We start from the raw sequence: 14,888 nt of genomic DNA on the forward strand, positions 1-14,888 counted from the left end.
TCTATTGTTCATTTCACCAGGAAAGTGCCGTGATACATACAACAAGCTACGTAAAAATAATTTAGCAAATGTTGTTATAATAATGTGATTCTTTGAGACCAAGTTGTTATAAACAGTCCATAAAAACGAGTGAGCTGACCTTTAGACCTTTTAATTTCTGTTCTTCATGAGTATCAGTTTAATCTGTCATGCACTATGAAAAATTATTTCACAGACCACTGTCATAAATTGTCCATCATCCAATGTGCAAAGACTTTGTCATAGTGTATCAGTGTCCAGTGTTGTTAAGTTGTAGAACAGCTATCATATCCCATTATTCAAACCAATTGTTGTCTATTAGCTACTAATGTCTCTATCCCAAACCCTTATAAACTGTAACTGATGTTTTTTAGTTTTTTTTTTCAGAGTTTCATTGTACATTCAACAAATTTATGCCAGTCTATTACAGTTCTACAGGTTTTTTGTTTTTTCAACTCTATAAATTAATTGGGTACTAACAACAAAAAAACAAGGTTATTTCATGAGGCTACATGTGGTATGTAGCTGATATTTTATCTTCACAAGTTAAATTTAATTGTTTTCCAAAATACTGGAACCATTATTGTTTTCCACCTCAAGTTTACATTCTTGCAGAATTTCTGCACTGTTGCTGAGCGCAGATTGTTGCTGGGTATGATCGAAAAAGAGGTGGAGTTTCTGGTTAGATGCTCAGGCAAAAGGCCTCTCTCATTGCAAAAAAAAAAAACAAACAAAAAAAAACTCTTAGATCATCATGGGTTTGTACTACACATTTGCTTGTGGAAACCACCAGACAGTGGTTGGGATATACTTGTACATATAATTAGTTAAACCATACTGTTGTCAGTCGTACATAAAGTATATTCACATATGTACAGATACAGACAAATCACAAAAGCATGACATTTCTGCAGGAATTTGCAAGTCTGATTATTTTGATAAGGATGTGTCATGTCATTTATGTGTCTCACATTCACATTTGTGTAAGTACAGTATGCCTGTGTACTTGAATATTCCTGTGTATTTTGGTGTTTTTTTAAGAAATTCTGTGATGTGTTTCTGCAATTTGTTTTGTTTTTTGCAGCATGTCGAATAAATTTGATTTGATATCCATTTCATCCGAAAACATGAAACTAATGTTTAAAATAGATTGACATATTCTACTGGATGCTCTTTACAGTCATTAAAAAAAACTAGTTATTTACCAGTATAAAAAGCATAGATTCTTCTTCTTCTTTTGTTTTTTTTTGTTTTTTTGTAAAAGACACAATCAAGTATTTAATATTATTAAAGTTTAATAACACTACACTGTATTGTAACAATGTTACACATAGTAAACATTGCTATAATCAATATATAAAAAAAACATTGTGCAATGATTTTCTACAAAATAATTATGTATTAAGTGGACTACATGTTCTCAGTTAATCAGATCACTTTAAAGTGTGACTGAAAATGTAATCAAAGCATAATGATTAAAGGCAATACACTATTGGTTACATGCATTGCAAAACAAAATAGACAATGACAGAAAATTTGTACATAAAATGTAGGCTATAAAAAGTGCTTCATAGTGTAACAGCTTTAAAGAGTTTAAAATATTTGAACAGTTTATAACTAAGTGTTTCACAGTGGATTACCTTCATATTTGCTATAAATTAATACTTCGGTTTTGTTGTGCCTTATGTTCACATTATGAAACAAAAACTTAATCTAATCATATACTGCACATACCCATCACCAGTCATATAGGCTTAACTACATACTGTATATACAGTCTTATGTTACAATAAATGTTACAAATGTATTTCAATTATCAACTTATTTTACGATTGATGAGTTACATCAGCATTTATTGCAATATCCATCAGGCAAAAGAGAACATGGTACCTCCAAAAACATTCATAATGAAAGAATGATCTAAACTTGGCCTAGAATTAGCAAAATGGTGATGAGATAATTCACATTCATGCTGTTTCACTGGGATAGACAGGGTTCAGAGTTCAATGGCAGGGATCCTGGATGCCGTAGAACAGTCAGTTTTACCTGCAAATCATTTGAGTAACATAATGTAAGTTCTCTGATTACATTGTCTAAAAAGCATTCTTTTGCTATGGCTCATGATCCTACCTCATCCTTGCTCAGCCTTTTTAGGTATGTGTGTATCTCCTCCACTGTGTCTATTAGCAGGTCATTGAAGGCCAAGATCTGATCCCCCTTATGGAATGGACATGAGTTCTCAATCTGCCTACACTCAGACACACTGGAGAGGAAGAGGATGAGAGATTAAAAACATATGTCTAATGCATTTTAAGTGGTTGATTTGTACACTGTCAGGATACATATTAGATGGTAATGTTCTTAATTATGAATGAGAGTTGTACCGTGGTTTGCCTTCTTCCTGTGTGAAGATCAGGCTGTTTTTCAGGTCATTTTGACTAATGCAGATCTCCTTCTCAACAGGTATGTGTGTTTCACTACAAAATAAAAATATACAGTACATGTTCATAATTAATTAAAACTAAATTTTTCTTCAATCAATTCACACTTTTGAACATAGCTGAAAATCAAATGGCACAGTTTAAATTATTACATAATTACTCTGACACAGTTGTTTTTTCTGAAGTAGAAGTGCACTGCTAATGGGGAATCTTAGCTCTGTAAGTCCACACAATGCAAGTGAATGGTGACCAGAACTTTGAATCTCCAAAAATAACATATTATGAAAATGTTATAATTTGATTGCATTTTAGAGTACCAATGCAGTGCATTTCATGTTTCACTAGGCCAGTTAAACGTGAAGTGCTACTATAATGTTAAAATACTTCCATTATCCCAACTTAATATACAGAGACAACTATAAACAAGCCATTTGTAAGAAGACTCCCCTGAAAAGTGTAAATACTATGGCTATTTGGTGCTATCAAGACATTTCTCTGTTTGTTTGAACATCTTGATCAGCCTAGCACCTATTCAAAGTTCTGGTCACCATTCACTTGCATTGTATGGACTTACAGAGCTGAGATATTATCCTTAAAATCTTCATTTGTGTTCTGCAGAAGAAAAAAAATCATACACATCTGGAATGGCATGAGGGCGAGTAAATGATGAGAGAATTTTCATTTTTGGGTGAACTATCCCTTTAAGAATCAGCCATTTAAAAAACATAGCATTTGACCCCTAATCTAAATATCCCATTGTCTATGGTGAATACAGCTTTAATTGAAATCACTAGTTTTGTATTTTAGTGTGACATATGAATACAGATCATTTTTTGTTGCTAAATGATCATTGCAAGTTTTACCATTCCGATTTATTGTTCTTGTCCTGGTTGACTGCAGCACTGCACAAATCGTGGGAAGAACTGGTGGAAGAGCTGAAAAAGAAAAATCAAAACAAAGATGAACTTTGTTTTTAAAGTAAAAAAGGCATCAAGAATCAAGATAATTTTAGTGCAGAACAAGGGTCAAACCACAATAGAACATGATATCTCAACTCAAAACAACTCTAGAGGGTGATCATGTTGTCAGTAATGACTGTATCTCTCAGGTATCAGGATGCTAAAACCATGCCAAATGTTTGCTTTAATCTCAGCAATCATCTATGACTACACCAGACCAGTTTAGCAAGACTAGCATTATTGGAATGTCTTTCTCCAAACAGCAAAACAGACTGTTCTGCAATGCTAAGTTAAAAACAATGTTGTTTTGCAGTCTTTATATAAACAAAGAATCATGCCTATGTTTAGCAACTGGGGCATGGCATGGAATAAATGTAACCAGTGCAATATATTGCGTGTAATATGGCGGCATGCACTGATAACTTACAACAGGATGTTTTGTATTGTACTGTAGTTCATCATATTTGACCTTTGTTCAGGTGTTTTCTGCTCTTCAAAGTCAGTGGATGACATTTGATGTGTCCTCAGATTTTCAGTGTCCTCAGATTGTGTTTTTGTAACACAATCCATCAAAATGTCCACAGGAGCAGCATATATCTCTCTATCCCTTCAGAAACAAATGATTTAAGATACAGTACAAATCATCAACTGACACCACACATCCAATAACTGCACAAACCCTATCAGTCTTTATACATGTTTGATCATGTAGGCTGAAAACGGCATATCAATGTCAAGTCTAATAAGGAAGCAATGATATTTAGCACACATTGATATTTAATGTGTAAAATGTAACAGAAACTAATAATAGAGAAATCTCATGAGTTAAACAATAGTGTACCAAAGAGTTAAAAATTACTTTGTCTGAAAGCATGCAATGTCCTCCTCCTCCTGGGATTGTTGATATACAAACTGCCTAATCAGGAAAGATAAAGTATGAAAACTGAATATTTGTATTGCGTTTCATAGTACATTCATCAATGTAGCACATTTTATGTTTCACTAGGCCAGTTAAACGTGAAGTGTCATTTTAATGTTAAAATACTTCCATTATCCTAACTTAATATGCAGAGACAACTATATACAAGCCATTTGTAAGCTGACTCCATTGAAAAGTGTAAACACTGTGGCTTTGTGGCCCTATCAAGACTAGCTCTGTATGTTTGAACATGCCGACCAGCCTAGCACATAAAAATTGGCTTAACCAATAATGTGAGTTTAGGCAGGGCTATATGTATGTCCCAGCATAGGTGACTGTGTAGTAAACTTGTTTAAAAAAAAAAAAAAAAAAAAAAATTTCAATTCAGTTCAGTTTGGTGACTCTAGTGGCGCAGAAATTACACACTTCACCTTTAAGGAGACAAGTGGTCTCAATACACTGCTACACAAACAGAGAATAGGCTATCTTACACTGATGACATAGGCATGTATTCGCTGTTGTCTTCATCCTCATCCTCATCATCACTCTCTTGAATCTGTAAGATAGAGGTTTGAGTTTCTGTTTTATTTGTTTTTATATAGACATTCAAGAGCAATTGCTTGCATACAGTATGAGAAAGAAACAGTATGTGTGTGCTTGATTGTGTAAAACCTTGAATGATGCTGGCATTGCATCTACGCTGAACTTGCAAGGATAATAATAGTGGGCGTCCTTTAGTGGCACAGAAGTGCACAAACATGGAGGTGCAGACTGTCTAACTTGGGGCCAATAGGGGCAAAGATCAGTTACACTCTGCAATCATAAAGAGATGTAGCATAGTATTCAAATCCACTGATCATGGGATGGGTGATTATATGTCTTTTTACATTGACAACATAAATAAACAAATAAATAAATAGGATTCCTGCATGCAGATGCAGAATTTCACCTACCTTTCTATCACAATCTTGAAAGTTGGATTCTGAACTGATAGTAGGTGCAGATTTTGATCTAAATCTGCTTTGCTGTAAAAAAAAAACAAACAAAAAAAAAACTACATGAATATAACAAGTGAATACCAGTCTAAAGTTTAGACATTGCTACTTATACTTTATTATTACTGTAATACTTTCCACATTTTTAAATCCTATGTCATAAAACATGTTTTTTGTTTTTTTTTAATAAAACTGTTAAATAACACAAATGGAAGAATGATAATGCAGTGACCTAAAGCATTTGAACAAATGAAAAGTTATTATTTATTTGTTTCATTTTCAAAGTAGCCACCATTTGCTTATAGCTAAGCACTCTTAGTATGCACTCTACATGAATGAGGTATACACTTGGGATGTTTTTTAACAGTATTTTAATTAAACATCATGAGTCCAAACTTGGTATGGACTGATACTGTGCATGCGTATGAGTTTGTGTGAGTGTGTTCATGTGTGTGTTTGTGTGTGTGTGTGTGTGTGTGTGTGTGTGTATATAGAAAGATAGAGAGAGAGAGTTGTTTCAATGGTTGTTTACCGACTGAAGGATATCTTCTGGTACTCGCAGATTGTATTGTAGTTTCTCAGTCTTCAGAACCTTGACTAAAGCACTGCACAAACCATCCACCTCATCTCTAAAAAAACAAAAAAAAAAAACAAAACAAGAATACCCACAATTCTGGTCATTTTAAAATCAAAATTAATTCTTTTTAATTTATTTTTATTTTTAATTTTTTTGCCTGCATGCTGAGTTTCATGAAACTATGGTGTGACATCAATGATATATATATATATATATATATATATATATGCTCAAAATAGTCATGACAAACCTGTTTTCTCCGATGAGGAAATAGTCTCTTGCATATTTTGAAACAATGTCTTCCACCCTCAAAAACAGCACAGAAGATGGAGGACACTTGAAGTTTCTCTGGATCCAGTCCCACATGTGATGGTTCTGAGGGCCAGTACAGAGGTAGCTGATCCTTTAAAATAGGAAGACTTTCTCATTACACTGTGATAATACTTTATATTTTTATGCAACGAGAGTTCAATGGCCTTTTACTTACTCTGAAAGGTCTATTTCTCCACATTTGTCCCTTCTTTCATGGTTTTTAAAGTATGCCAGTTGATAGGTGTTTTCAGCCATCTTGGAGAGCACAAAGAAACGGCGCTTCCATGATTTCTGCGGTGGACAGGAAACTGCTTAAATACATATCTTAAGGGGCTGTACGGCCTAAATGCATGGCATTAATAATTTTTGTCTTTGAAAATATGCATAAAAATGGCAAAGAAATGTATTAGGCAAATGTATTGCTAATAAAGTTTGTAAAACATATTTACACTCTGCAAATGTACAGTATATTAAACATATTATAGTTATTTATTTTTTTATGTATTGTCAAAAATATTTTAATAAGCAAGAATAGGAAACAGTAGCTTTATCCCAATATTTTGATTGTTTTCTTGCCACTAAAGTACAAATATGTTTTGATGATATATTTAGAAATTTGCTAACTTGCAAAACATTTTTGTGTTGAAATGCAATAGTAAGTGTACCAAGCCTTTTGATAATCTGGACAAACCAGGGGACTTGTGCAGGAAACCAGTGTAAAACTCCTCAACCTTTGCTGATTCATTGTAAAAGCTGTTGGTGCTGCAGAAATAAGCCATCAACATTAAACACAAAGACAGATGCTGCTTAGTTAAAATCTTTCAAAAATTGTATGTCATTAGACTAATCAAAAAGACTGTTCCTTGATTCTGCTATTTCCCCCATTAGACTTACTTGATTTACTTCTGAACATTTGAATACTTTTGCTGTAGTGCTACAACAGATAAATAAAATTGTTTGTAAGTTGTTGTCTTACTATTAGCCACTGATGCACATCAGATGCAAACAAATATAAACAATGATTGACACTCATGCAAGAATAATATTCAGTGCAGTGTAAGTGCAAAGAAAACAAACAAACAAAAAAAAAATGTAACAAACATATTTTCATTTTGCAGTTGTGTTTAATAATGTTGCAAAGAGATTTATAAATGTTTCAGCTAAAGTTATCAAATTAAAGTTATCAGCATCATTTCTTTAGATGTTCCAAGCATTATACAGCCATGAATTAAACCACATTATAAATGCATTACCTTAGTAGGTGTCACAGTAAAATCAGTGTCCTCTGTTAAGTTATCCTGCACTCACAATGTGCATGTCATGATGATAGTTTAGAAGGAAGCTTGAGGTATTTTGTTTCTTCCAGAGAGCAATGCTGGTAAGAAGAGGAGAAGTTTCTCATTAGAGCTCAGGATTAACATCCCTCCCCTTTGATTGTGTCAATCATTAGGTTGTGGAAAGGACCAGACAAATTATGTTGGCTTAATCAATATGCATATTGATATACATAGTTTGTGAGGTCGTGAAAAAGTGTGACATGTCAAGAAGAGATTTAACTTCTGCACATTAGATTCAAAAAGCTTTGTCTTAATAAATGTTTTGAAATCCTTTTACAGATACTTGTATTGCTTTTCTTTTGATCAGATTGCAGTGATTTTGCAATTAAAACCTCTTGGTTTCTGTCAGGAACTTAGGAGGTTACTTATTAATTTACCTTGCCTAAATTCCTTTTTGTCTCGATATCCAGCTGGGGAATTTAGGGGAAATTCTTGATCCGGATCTATGTAATGTACTCTTTAATAATAACTGTTTTTCCTCCACCCCTTTCCCTGGATTTGTTCCAAGTATAATTTTTTTTTTTTTTTTTTTTTTTTTCAAATAGGTAGATGTAGGTTACATGGCTAGAGTTTTCAAACATCAATGATGGCATTTAACTTTGGTGTTTTGTCTCAAAGGGTTAAATAAATAAATGGCTAGCATTTAATGTAAATATCAATCTAATAAATTGGTAGCACTTTACAATAAGGTTCAATTTATTAACATAATTTATTAACATGACAACATTAGTTAACATGAACTAACAATGAACAATACTTTTACAGCATTAATTAATCTTGGTTAATGTTAATTTCAACATATAGTAATACCCTTTTGAAATCAAAAGTTCTGTATGTTAACATTAGTTGCACTATGAACTAACATGAACTATAAATGAAAAATAGTATTTTGATTAACATTTACAAAGATTAATAAATGCTGTAAACAGTACGCAGTATTGTTAATTGTTTGTTCATTATACCTTAAGCATTAACTATTGTTAACGAATGAAACCTTATTGTAAAGTGTTACCAATATATTTCCTCATCAGACCTTCATGCAAACATGATATAGCCTGCTGCAGAAATAACCAGGATTTTCGACCAATGGCTACATTCCTACACCTACCTTTCTGGGAATTTGTTTTTTCTTTTTCTTTTTTCTTTTTTGCACTTGGCTTATTCCTGTCATTAAAAATACAGGCAAACTTCCTTTGCCGATTTGCCGCTGATTTACTGATTTATCTCTTTGTATCTAATTGCATCAAAAAACATTTAGCAGAACATTAATTGTTTGTGGAATAGATTCAAAAACTTTTAGGGTTGATTTTGAGAAATAAATTATGGAACACATCAACAAGTTTTGTTTTTCAAACAGGAAACCTTTTTAATCAGAGCATAATGTACAGAATCAAAAGGTTACACATCCAAAGGCTACATGCAATATAAAATACACAATAATAAAAAAAAGGTAATTTACAAATAATACACTGACATAAACATTTTTCCTTTGCTGGTATTTTCATACCAAGGCAACTTATATGAAAGCACATTTGTTTTTGAAATATGTTGTAAAATAGAGTACATACAGTATTTTCATTTTGAGGTATTGTTTCAGATTTCTTAAAACAGGCTACTTTTTCTGAAATTATAGTCTGCTGGTCAAATGCTTTAATCAATGCCTTTTGTGGTTCTTTTAATTATGAAATTCAGTTTTGGTGTCCAATATAATCTATAGTATGTGTAAAAATGTTGTGTTTGTGCCAGTTTAATGCAATTCTATAAAACTGAAAAACACTTGATCTACTGTAGTATATCAAGCATAGTATCTTAGAAAATTAATTTAACATATAACCTTATTAACCATATAACTTGTTTGTTTCCAAACAGTTGTAATCTGACAATTACCTCTCAACAAAAACAAGGAACAATGAATCTGAAATTCATGATTAAAGCCTGACAGTTCTTATTCATTTTGACAATTCATCTGTGTCAATGCAGTCAGTGATGCAATCCGGCGATCCTTTGTGCTTTGTTTCTGCAATCTGTTCTGTCTCACTGCCATATGAACAAAATGAATAAAAAAGTGAGTAAGATCAGATAAGTGTGTGCATGTAAATTTGCATTGCCTCTTGTGGTGTTAACATGTATGGCATCTACCTGATTCTTTTTGCAGTTTACAGGACTGACATAGACAGGCTCATGGATCACAGATGATGGCAGCTCATGTGTAATACGTTTTGTAAGACTCAGCTCCCACTCGGCTCTCTGTCATAAGCACAATACAGATGATAAGCGATCTTTTTACATGATAGCACAGCAACAAATTAAGTCCAATAAAAATTAGAAAGTCAAACATCTTATAAAAGGTGGAATAGAGTAATGCCAGTATCTCTAAAAAGAGATTTCAGCTGTCACCACAATGCGATTAGATTTAGAAATTCACAAATAAAACAGCATACAATACTGTTAATGCCAACATGTCAAAACAATCTGTGTGCGCTTTGAAAACAAGGTTAAAATCTGTGTGTTTGTATAGGAAGTTTTCCCTTGCATTGTTGCCTGGGCTTGATCAGTGAGGGTTTTATGGCACAATTCCTTGTAAAGCTGCTTTAGAACATATATGCAAATAAATGACTCCTTACCCTTTACTAAATCTTACTCCCATAGAGTGTGCACTAACTATAAGTGGATTGAACAAGAAGAGCTCTAACATTAAATAGTTAAATTATTTTACCAAAAAAAAAAAAAAAAAAAAAAAAAAGTAAGTAAGCAACATTTCTAAAATTAGCAAACCTGTTTTTATTAAGGGAAAATAGGCAGATTGTTTTCAGCTTGTTTGACAAGATTCATATTGTAGCCTATCTTGCATCACCTTTTGTTGGGTCTAAAATGTCTCCCCATTTCCTTGGGTAAGTACAAATTATTTTCAAAAATGGTTACATCTCATTGCTGTAACAGATCATAAAACCTGCCCCTACCACTTGCTAACACACCTGGTTAATGTCATTTTCTGATTGTGGAGGTTGACTGATGTCTCTGAATGTCCCAAACTCCTGCATGACCGATATTTAGTTTAGATTTATCAGAAAGAAAACATTGTTACACCATGAATACAACATCAAAGAAAAACATTTTCAGGTAAGAAATGTAAAAACATCACCTTGGGATCCAGTAGCCTGTGTGGACGATTATTTAAAACATCAAATAAAGTAGTGAACCATTTGTCCATGTCCCCACTGCACAATAACATATATTTCACGTTATATTGCATAAATATATATTTTCAAGCCTGCTAAACACCGCACTGTGCTCAACAACAAACTAACCATTCACCATTCTTAAAATAAAATAAATTGTCAATATAAACACATTTACTCACCCTCATGTTGTTCCAATCACGTATAACTTTCTTTCTTCCATGGAAAACAAAAGGAGAAATTCGAAAGAATCTTGACACTGCTCTTTTTTCCGTATAATGAAAGTGAATGGAGACTGAGGCTGTCAGTCCCTAATATTCTGCTTAACGTGTTCAATTGAAGAAAGAAAGTCGTACGGGTCCGGAACAACATGAGGGTGAGTAAATGATGATGCATTTCTGTAAAAGTCACCGCAGTCACTTTAACCCTGTGATGCCCACTGTTGTAATATTACAACATCAATTTTAGCTCCACTAAAATAAACCTGCACATGTTTTTTTTTTTCTCTCTAAGACCACATTTACACAACTAATAGGTCCTATTGTTAAGCCTTGCAGTGCTATTGGATTGTAGATTTTGTAAATAGGCCTGTTCACCTGGCCATGAACTCACACAACCTGCAAACTTGCCTTGAAGCACATCATCTTGTTTTACTGGACTGGATAAATCAACATTCAAGTAAGTAAAATGTCTAAAATATTTTTTTCTGTGATTAGTAATATGTCTAGATCATGCAGATATTAAGGTACTGTTGAATGCTTTGATCATATTAGATTTTGAGCTTGTTATGTCAGTGTTGTAATTTTACAACACTGGGTGAAAGGGGTAGCAACATTTGCCTGTGCACCTTGCACATTACATGGATGAATTGTACTTCTCACCTGTTCCATGTGAAAAAAATACTAATAGAAACATACTATTTTTGACCATTCACAAGTTTAAAATGTCTTCTTTGTTACCATTTTGAGTTTCAATCAAAATTAAATGATTATTAAATGATAAGTTCAAGTTGAATTAAAGAATAAATTATTTCTTTGAGAATTTGAAAGTATTTGTGTAGCAATATTTGAAACTATCTGTATCTTATCATTTATCAAATATACTTAACTGGTCCTGTTTTCTTTTCAGGGCTTTACTTGTTTGAACAAATATCTGCTTGCTTCATGAGGGACAGGTGATAATTTTCTGGAATGTGGGGGGTAAAATACCCAATGACCGCCCATCGGATGATTATGTGGACATCATGCCAACAAAACCAAGCCATTCAAGAACACAGACCATGCCCCGTGACAGGTATCGTTGGCTGAAAAAGGATTTTATCAGTACCAACACTGATTTTTCAGGTCAGGGCTATGAACAGAACTAAACATAGTAAATGCCAAAGTTTTCATTCAGTTCATCAGGTTTTGTAAATACAATCTGAACATATATCTTTTATAATAAACAATTTTTCATAAAAATATGACTTGTCTGATTATCATTATTGTGTGATTATTAGTGTATAGATATATAGGCTACTGTTATGGGGCAGTACACCCTGCAAATGAACCATTAGATGTTCTCTACATTTGTTCAAACAGTGAGTAAAATCACTGCAATTCTGCAACCCAACAGGCTCAATGTTGCAATATTACAACTTTTCCCTAAAAACTTACTAAAATATAAAAAATGAAAAACCCCATTTATTTCTGCATTAGAGGCCTGCAAACAACCTCCTACAACAACATATAAAAGGTGAATTTTTTTAAAAAAATTTTTATGTTTCTATATTTGGGTCTCACAGGGTTAAAATTATATTAAAATCCATAATGGCATATGAAATATAACATTTTACACTCAAGTTTTCCTATTCAGTTCACGTCATGAAAAAACAACACAACACTTCCACAAAACATTTTTTTTTTAGGACAAACCTGTTTTCGCCAATAAGGAAGTAGTCTCTTTCTGGTACTTTAATAAACAGTACACAAGAAGGAGAACATCTGAAATTGTTTTGAATCCATTTCCACATAGAGTGCATCTCAGGGCGCAAGAACATGAAGGTAATCCTGAAAAGAAGAGACAGAAAAAAACAACTGTTCTCCCTCTGCAGCAAGAATGTACAATCATTTATTTATTAATGTGCAATTATTGCGCATACATACGCAGACAAATCTATGACTCCCAGTGACTTGTTCTTGTTCTCACTTTTGAAGTATTTAAGCTGGCATGTGTGGTCACTGTACTTTAGAAGCACAAAATACCTCCGCTTCCATGATTTCTGCAAAACAATGTGGCACACAAGAAATTAACAGAGATTGGCAATCTATCATTAAATGGATAGTTCATGCAAAAATGAAAAATCTGTCATCATTACTACTGTAAATCTCATATTCTTCCAAACCCATGTGACTTTCATTTTTCTGCAGAAAACAAAGGCAGATGTCAGGCAGTTCGTTAATCTCAGTCACCACTGACTGAGCTTTCACTGCATCTTTTTTCAACACAATGAAAGTGAATGGTGACTGAGGCTGCCATTCTGCCTAACATCTCCTTTCATGTTTCACGGAAGAATAGAAAACAATACAGGTCTGAAACATCATGAAGGTGATGAATGATGACAGAATTTTCACTTTTGGGTGAACTATCCCTTTAAAGAACAGCTATAAAACAGACAAAATTTGTTCTGCTCTGGAAGAGAAACCTGCCTGGTTCTTGAACTGATTCTCTGGGGGAGATTTGTAAAGGTATCCAGCACACACTTGCTCCTCAGCCCCATGTATGTAAAATTGATGGTTTGAATCTGCAGAGACAAAGAATTTGTTTAAAAGTAAACACTACACCCACAGAAGCCACATGCTACCTTCAACTTCATTTCTAGTTAATGTAAATCATAAAACTTGAAAAAGACTTACTTGCCATTTTACAGTTGTGGTAATTAATGGAATGCTGTGAATGTGAACCTGAGAAAACAACCAGCTGTTTCAATAAACCGAGTGTATTTTAAAAAAATGAATGAATTAAAATTCAAGAGGCTTGAAACTCAGTTACACTGGGCATCTGTGTCAAAACATAAATGATGTACTTTGCTTTCACTGTACATACAATCAACAATGTCAATCAACAAAAATGTGCTAGTCTGTAAGTGACAGCGTTCACTGATCCAAACAATAGATACAATTTTGGGCAGCACAATTAAGGAAACAAAAACATTAAAAAGAGAAAAGACAGAAAAGAAATCCTGACATTGAAAAGAAACCTAAATATCGCTTTGTTTGTTTTTTTATTTAAAATGTTACAGTAAATGGATAAATAAGGATTGTTGCTCTATTGTAATTGTAACTCCCACCCACCCCCCCACCCCACCCCACCCCCCACACACACACACGTGCAAACACACGCAACACTTGACACATGTAAATCCCAAATATGAAATATATTTCATTCCAATAGTAGTCGGAAACCTGTACACACCTAAAACCTGCAAAGTTCAACACCACCAGGAGTTAACTGAAAACGAATGAAATAATTCATTATTGCAATTCACTATCATCAACCCTGTCATTATGTTACATAATGTAAATCATACAGCACAACTGCATTACCTCCCTCTGCTACATCAATCACAAGTATGCATATAATATATTTTTTTTAATTAAACAGTATATGTTATATTCCCATTTGACTGAAAAATATTGTCACTGTACCTGATATGGATGCTTCCTGTCTGTGAGGACACAAATTGTAATAAAAATACAAGGAAGTTTACACCAAAGGTAAAAACCCTTAGAGGTGATGTCACAAGAAGGGCGGTGATTTAAGACATATTTTGTTATGCACTGCCTGTGTCTGTGAGGACTTCACAGATATACGTAGGAACTGACCTCATTGCTTTTTATAAAAATGGCGGCAATAAAAAAAAATAAAAACACTAATGATTATGCAAATAAAAATTATGCACATTTCACACACAATGTCAATTCAAAGTACTTTACATTAAATGATAAAGAAAACAGAAGATAAAAAAAATTAAACCAATTAAGAACAAGAAATAAGAATAAAAAGTGAAAATGATTCAAACGAATAAAAAGGAAAAAGAATACAGAAATAAAATGATGCAGTGCAGTCAGTAAATGCAGCGCAGTGCTCAGTGAATAAATGCACAGCTATAA

General features: G+C 33.3%; 2 protein-coding genes across 9 annotated transcripts; both read right to left on the reverse strand.

Moving 5' to 3' along the window:
• Positions 1-1,393: 1,393 nt before the first annotated feature.
• Positions 1,394-7,576, reverse strand: LOC127422962 (pleckstrin homology domain-containing family S member 1-like). 5 transcript variants are annotated; one of them, XM_051666885.1, is made up of 15 exons: positions 7,475-7,576; positions 7,116-7,155; positions 6,913-6,983; positions 6,397-6,512; positions 6,160-6,312; positions 5,865-5,961; positions 5,291-5,362; positions 5,010-5,150; positions 4,829-4,893; positions 4,278-4,334; positions 3,846-4,025; positions 3,323-3,394; positions 2,403-2,495; positions 2,149-2,281; positions 1,394-2,064 (listed from the first exon to the last, which is right to left on the reverse strand). In XM_051666885.1, exons 2-15 carry the CDS (start codon positions 7,132-7,134, stop codon positions 1,996-1,998), a joined length of 1,338 nt encoding a protein of 445 aa, XP_051522845.1. In that variant the 5' UTR covers positions 7,135-7,155; positions 7,475-7,576; the 3' UTR covers positions 1,394-1,995. The 5 variants fall into 5 exon arrangements, with proteins under 5 accessions (XP_051522845.1, XP_051522847.1, XP_051522846.1 ...); XM_051666887.1 differs by having other exon boundaries at positions 6,887-6,983; positions 7,475-7,506; XM_051666886.1 differs by having other exon boundaries at positions 3,888-4,025; positions 6,887-7,514.
• A 1,337-nt stretch (positions 7,577-8,913) lies between these two features.
• plekhs1.4 (pleckstrin homology domain containing S1, tandem duplicate 4) lies at positions 8,914-14,509 on the reverse strand. Of its 4 annotated transcripts, XM_051666891.1 has the most exons (10): positions 14,424-14,450; positions 14,191-14,226; positions 13,632-13,679; positions 13,425-13,519; positions 12,882-12,997; positions 12,651-12,785; positions 10,701-10,776; positions 10,534-10,593; positions 9,698-9,805; positions 8,914-9,595 (listed from the first exon to the last, which is right to left on the reverse strand). In XM_051666891.1, the coding sequence occupies exons 3-10, from the start codon at positions 13,636-13,638 to the stop codon at positions 9,593-9,595; spliced, it is 600 nt and encodes a 199-aa protein (XP_051522851.1). In that variant the 5' UTR covers positions 13,639-13,679; positions 14,191-14,226; positions 14,424-14,450; the 3' UTR covers positions 8,914-9,592. The 4 variants fall into 4 exon arrangements, with proteins under 4 accessions (XP_051522851.1, XP_051522852.1, XP_051522855.1 ...); XM_051666892.1 differs by lacking the exon at positions 14,191-14,226 and having other exon boundaries at positions 14,424-14,509; XM_051666895.1 differs by lacking the exon at positions 10,534-10,593.
• Between the last annotated feature and the right edge of the window lie 379 nt (positions 14,510-14,888).

This window comes from Myxocyprinus asiaticus, chromosome 32 (assembly GCF_019703515.2).
Source record: "Myxocyprinus asiaticus isolate MX2 ecotype Aquarium Trade chromosome 32, UBuf_Myxa_2, whole genome shotgun sequence".
NCBI classification, from domain to species: domain Eukaryota; kingdom Metazoa; phylum Chordata; class Actinopteri; order Cypriniformes; family Catostomidae; genus Myxocyprinus; species Myxocyprinus asiaticus.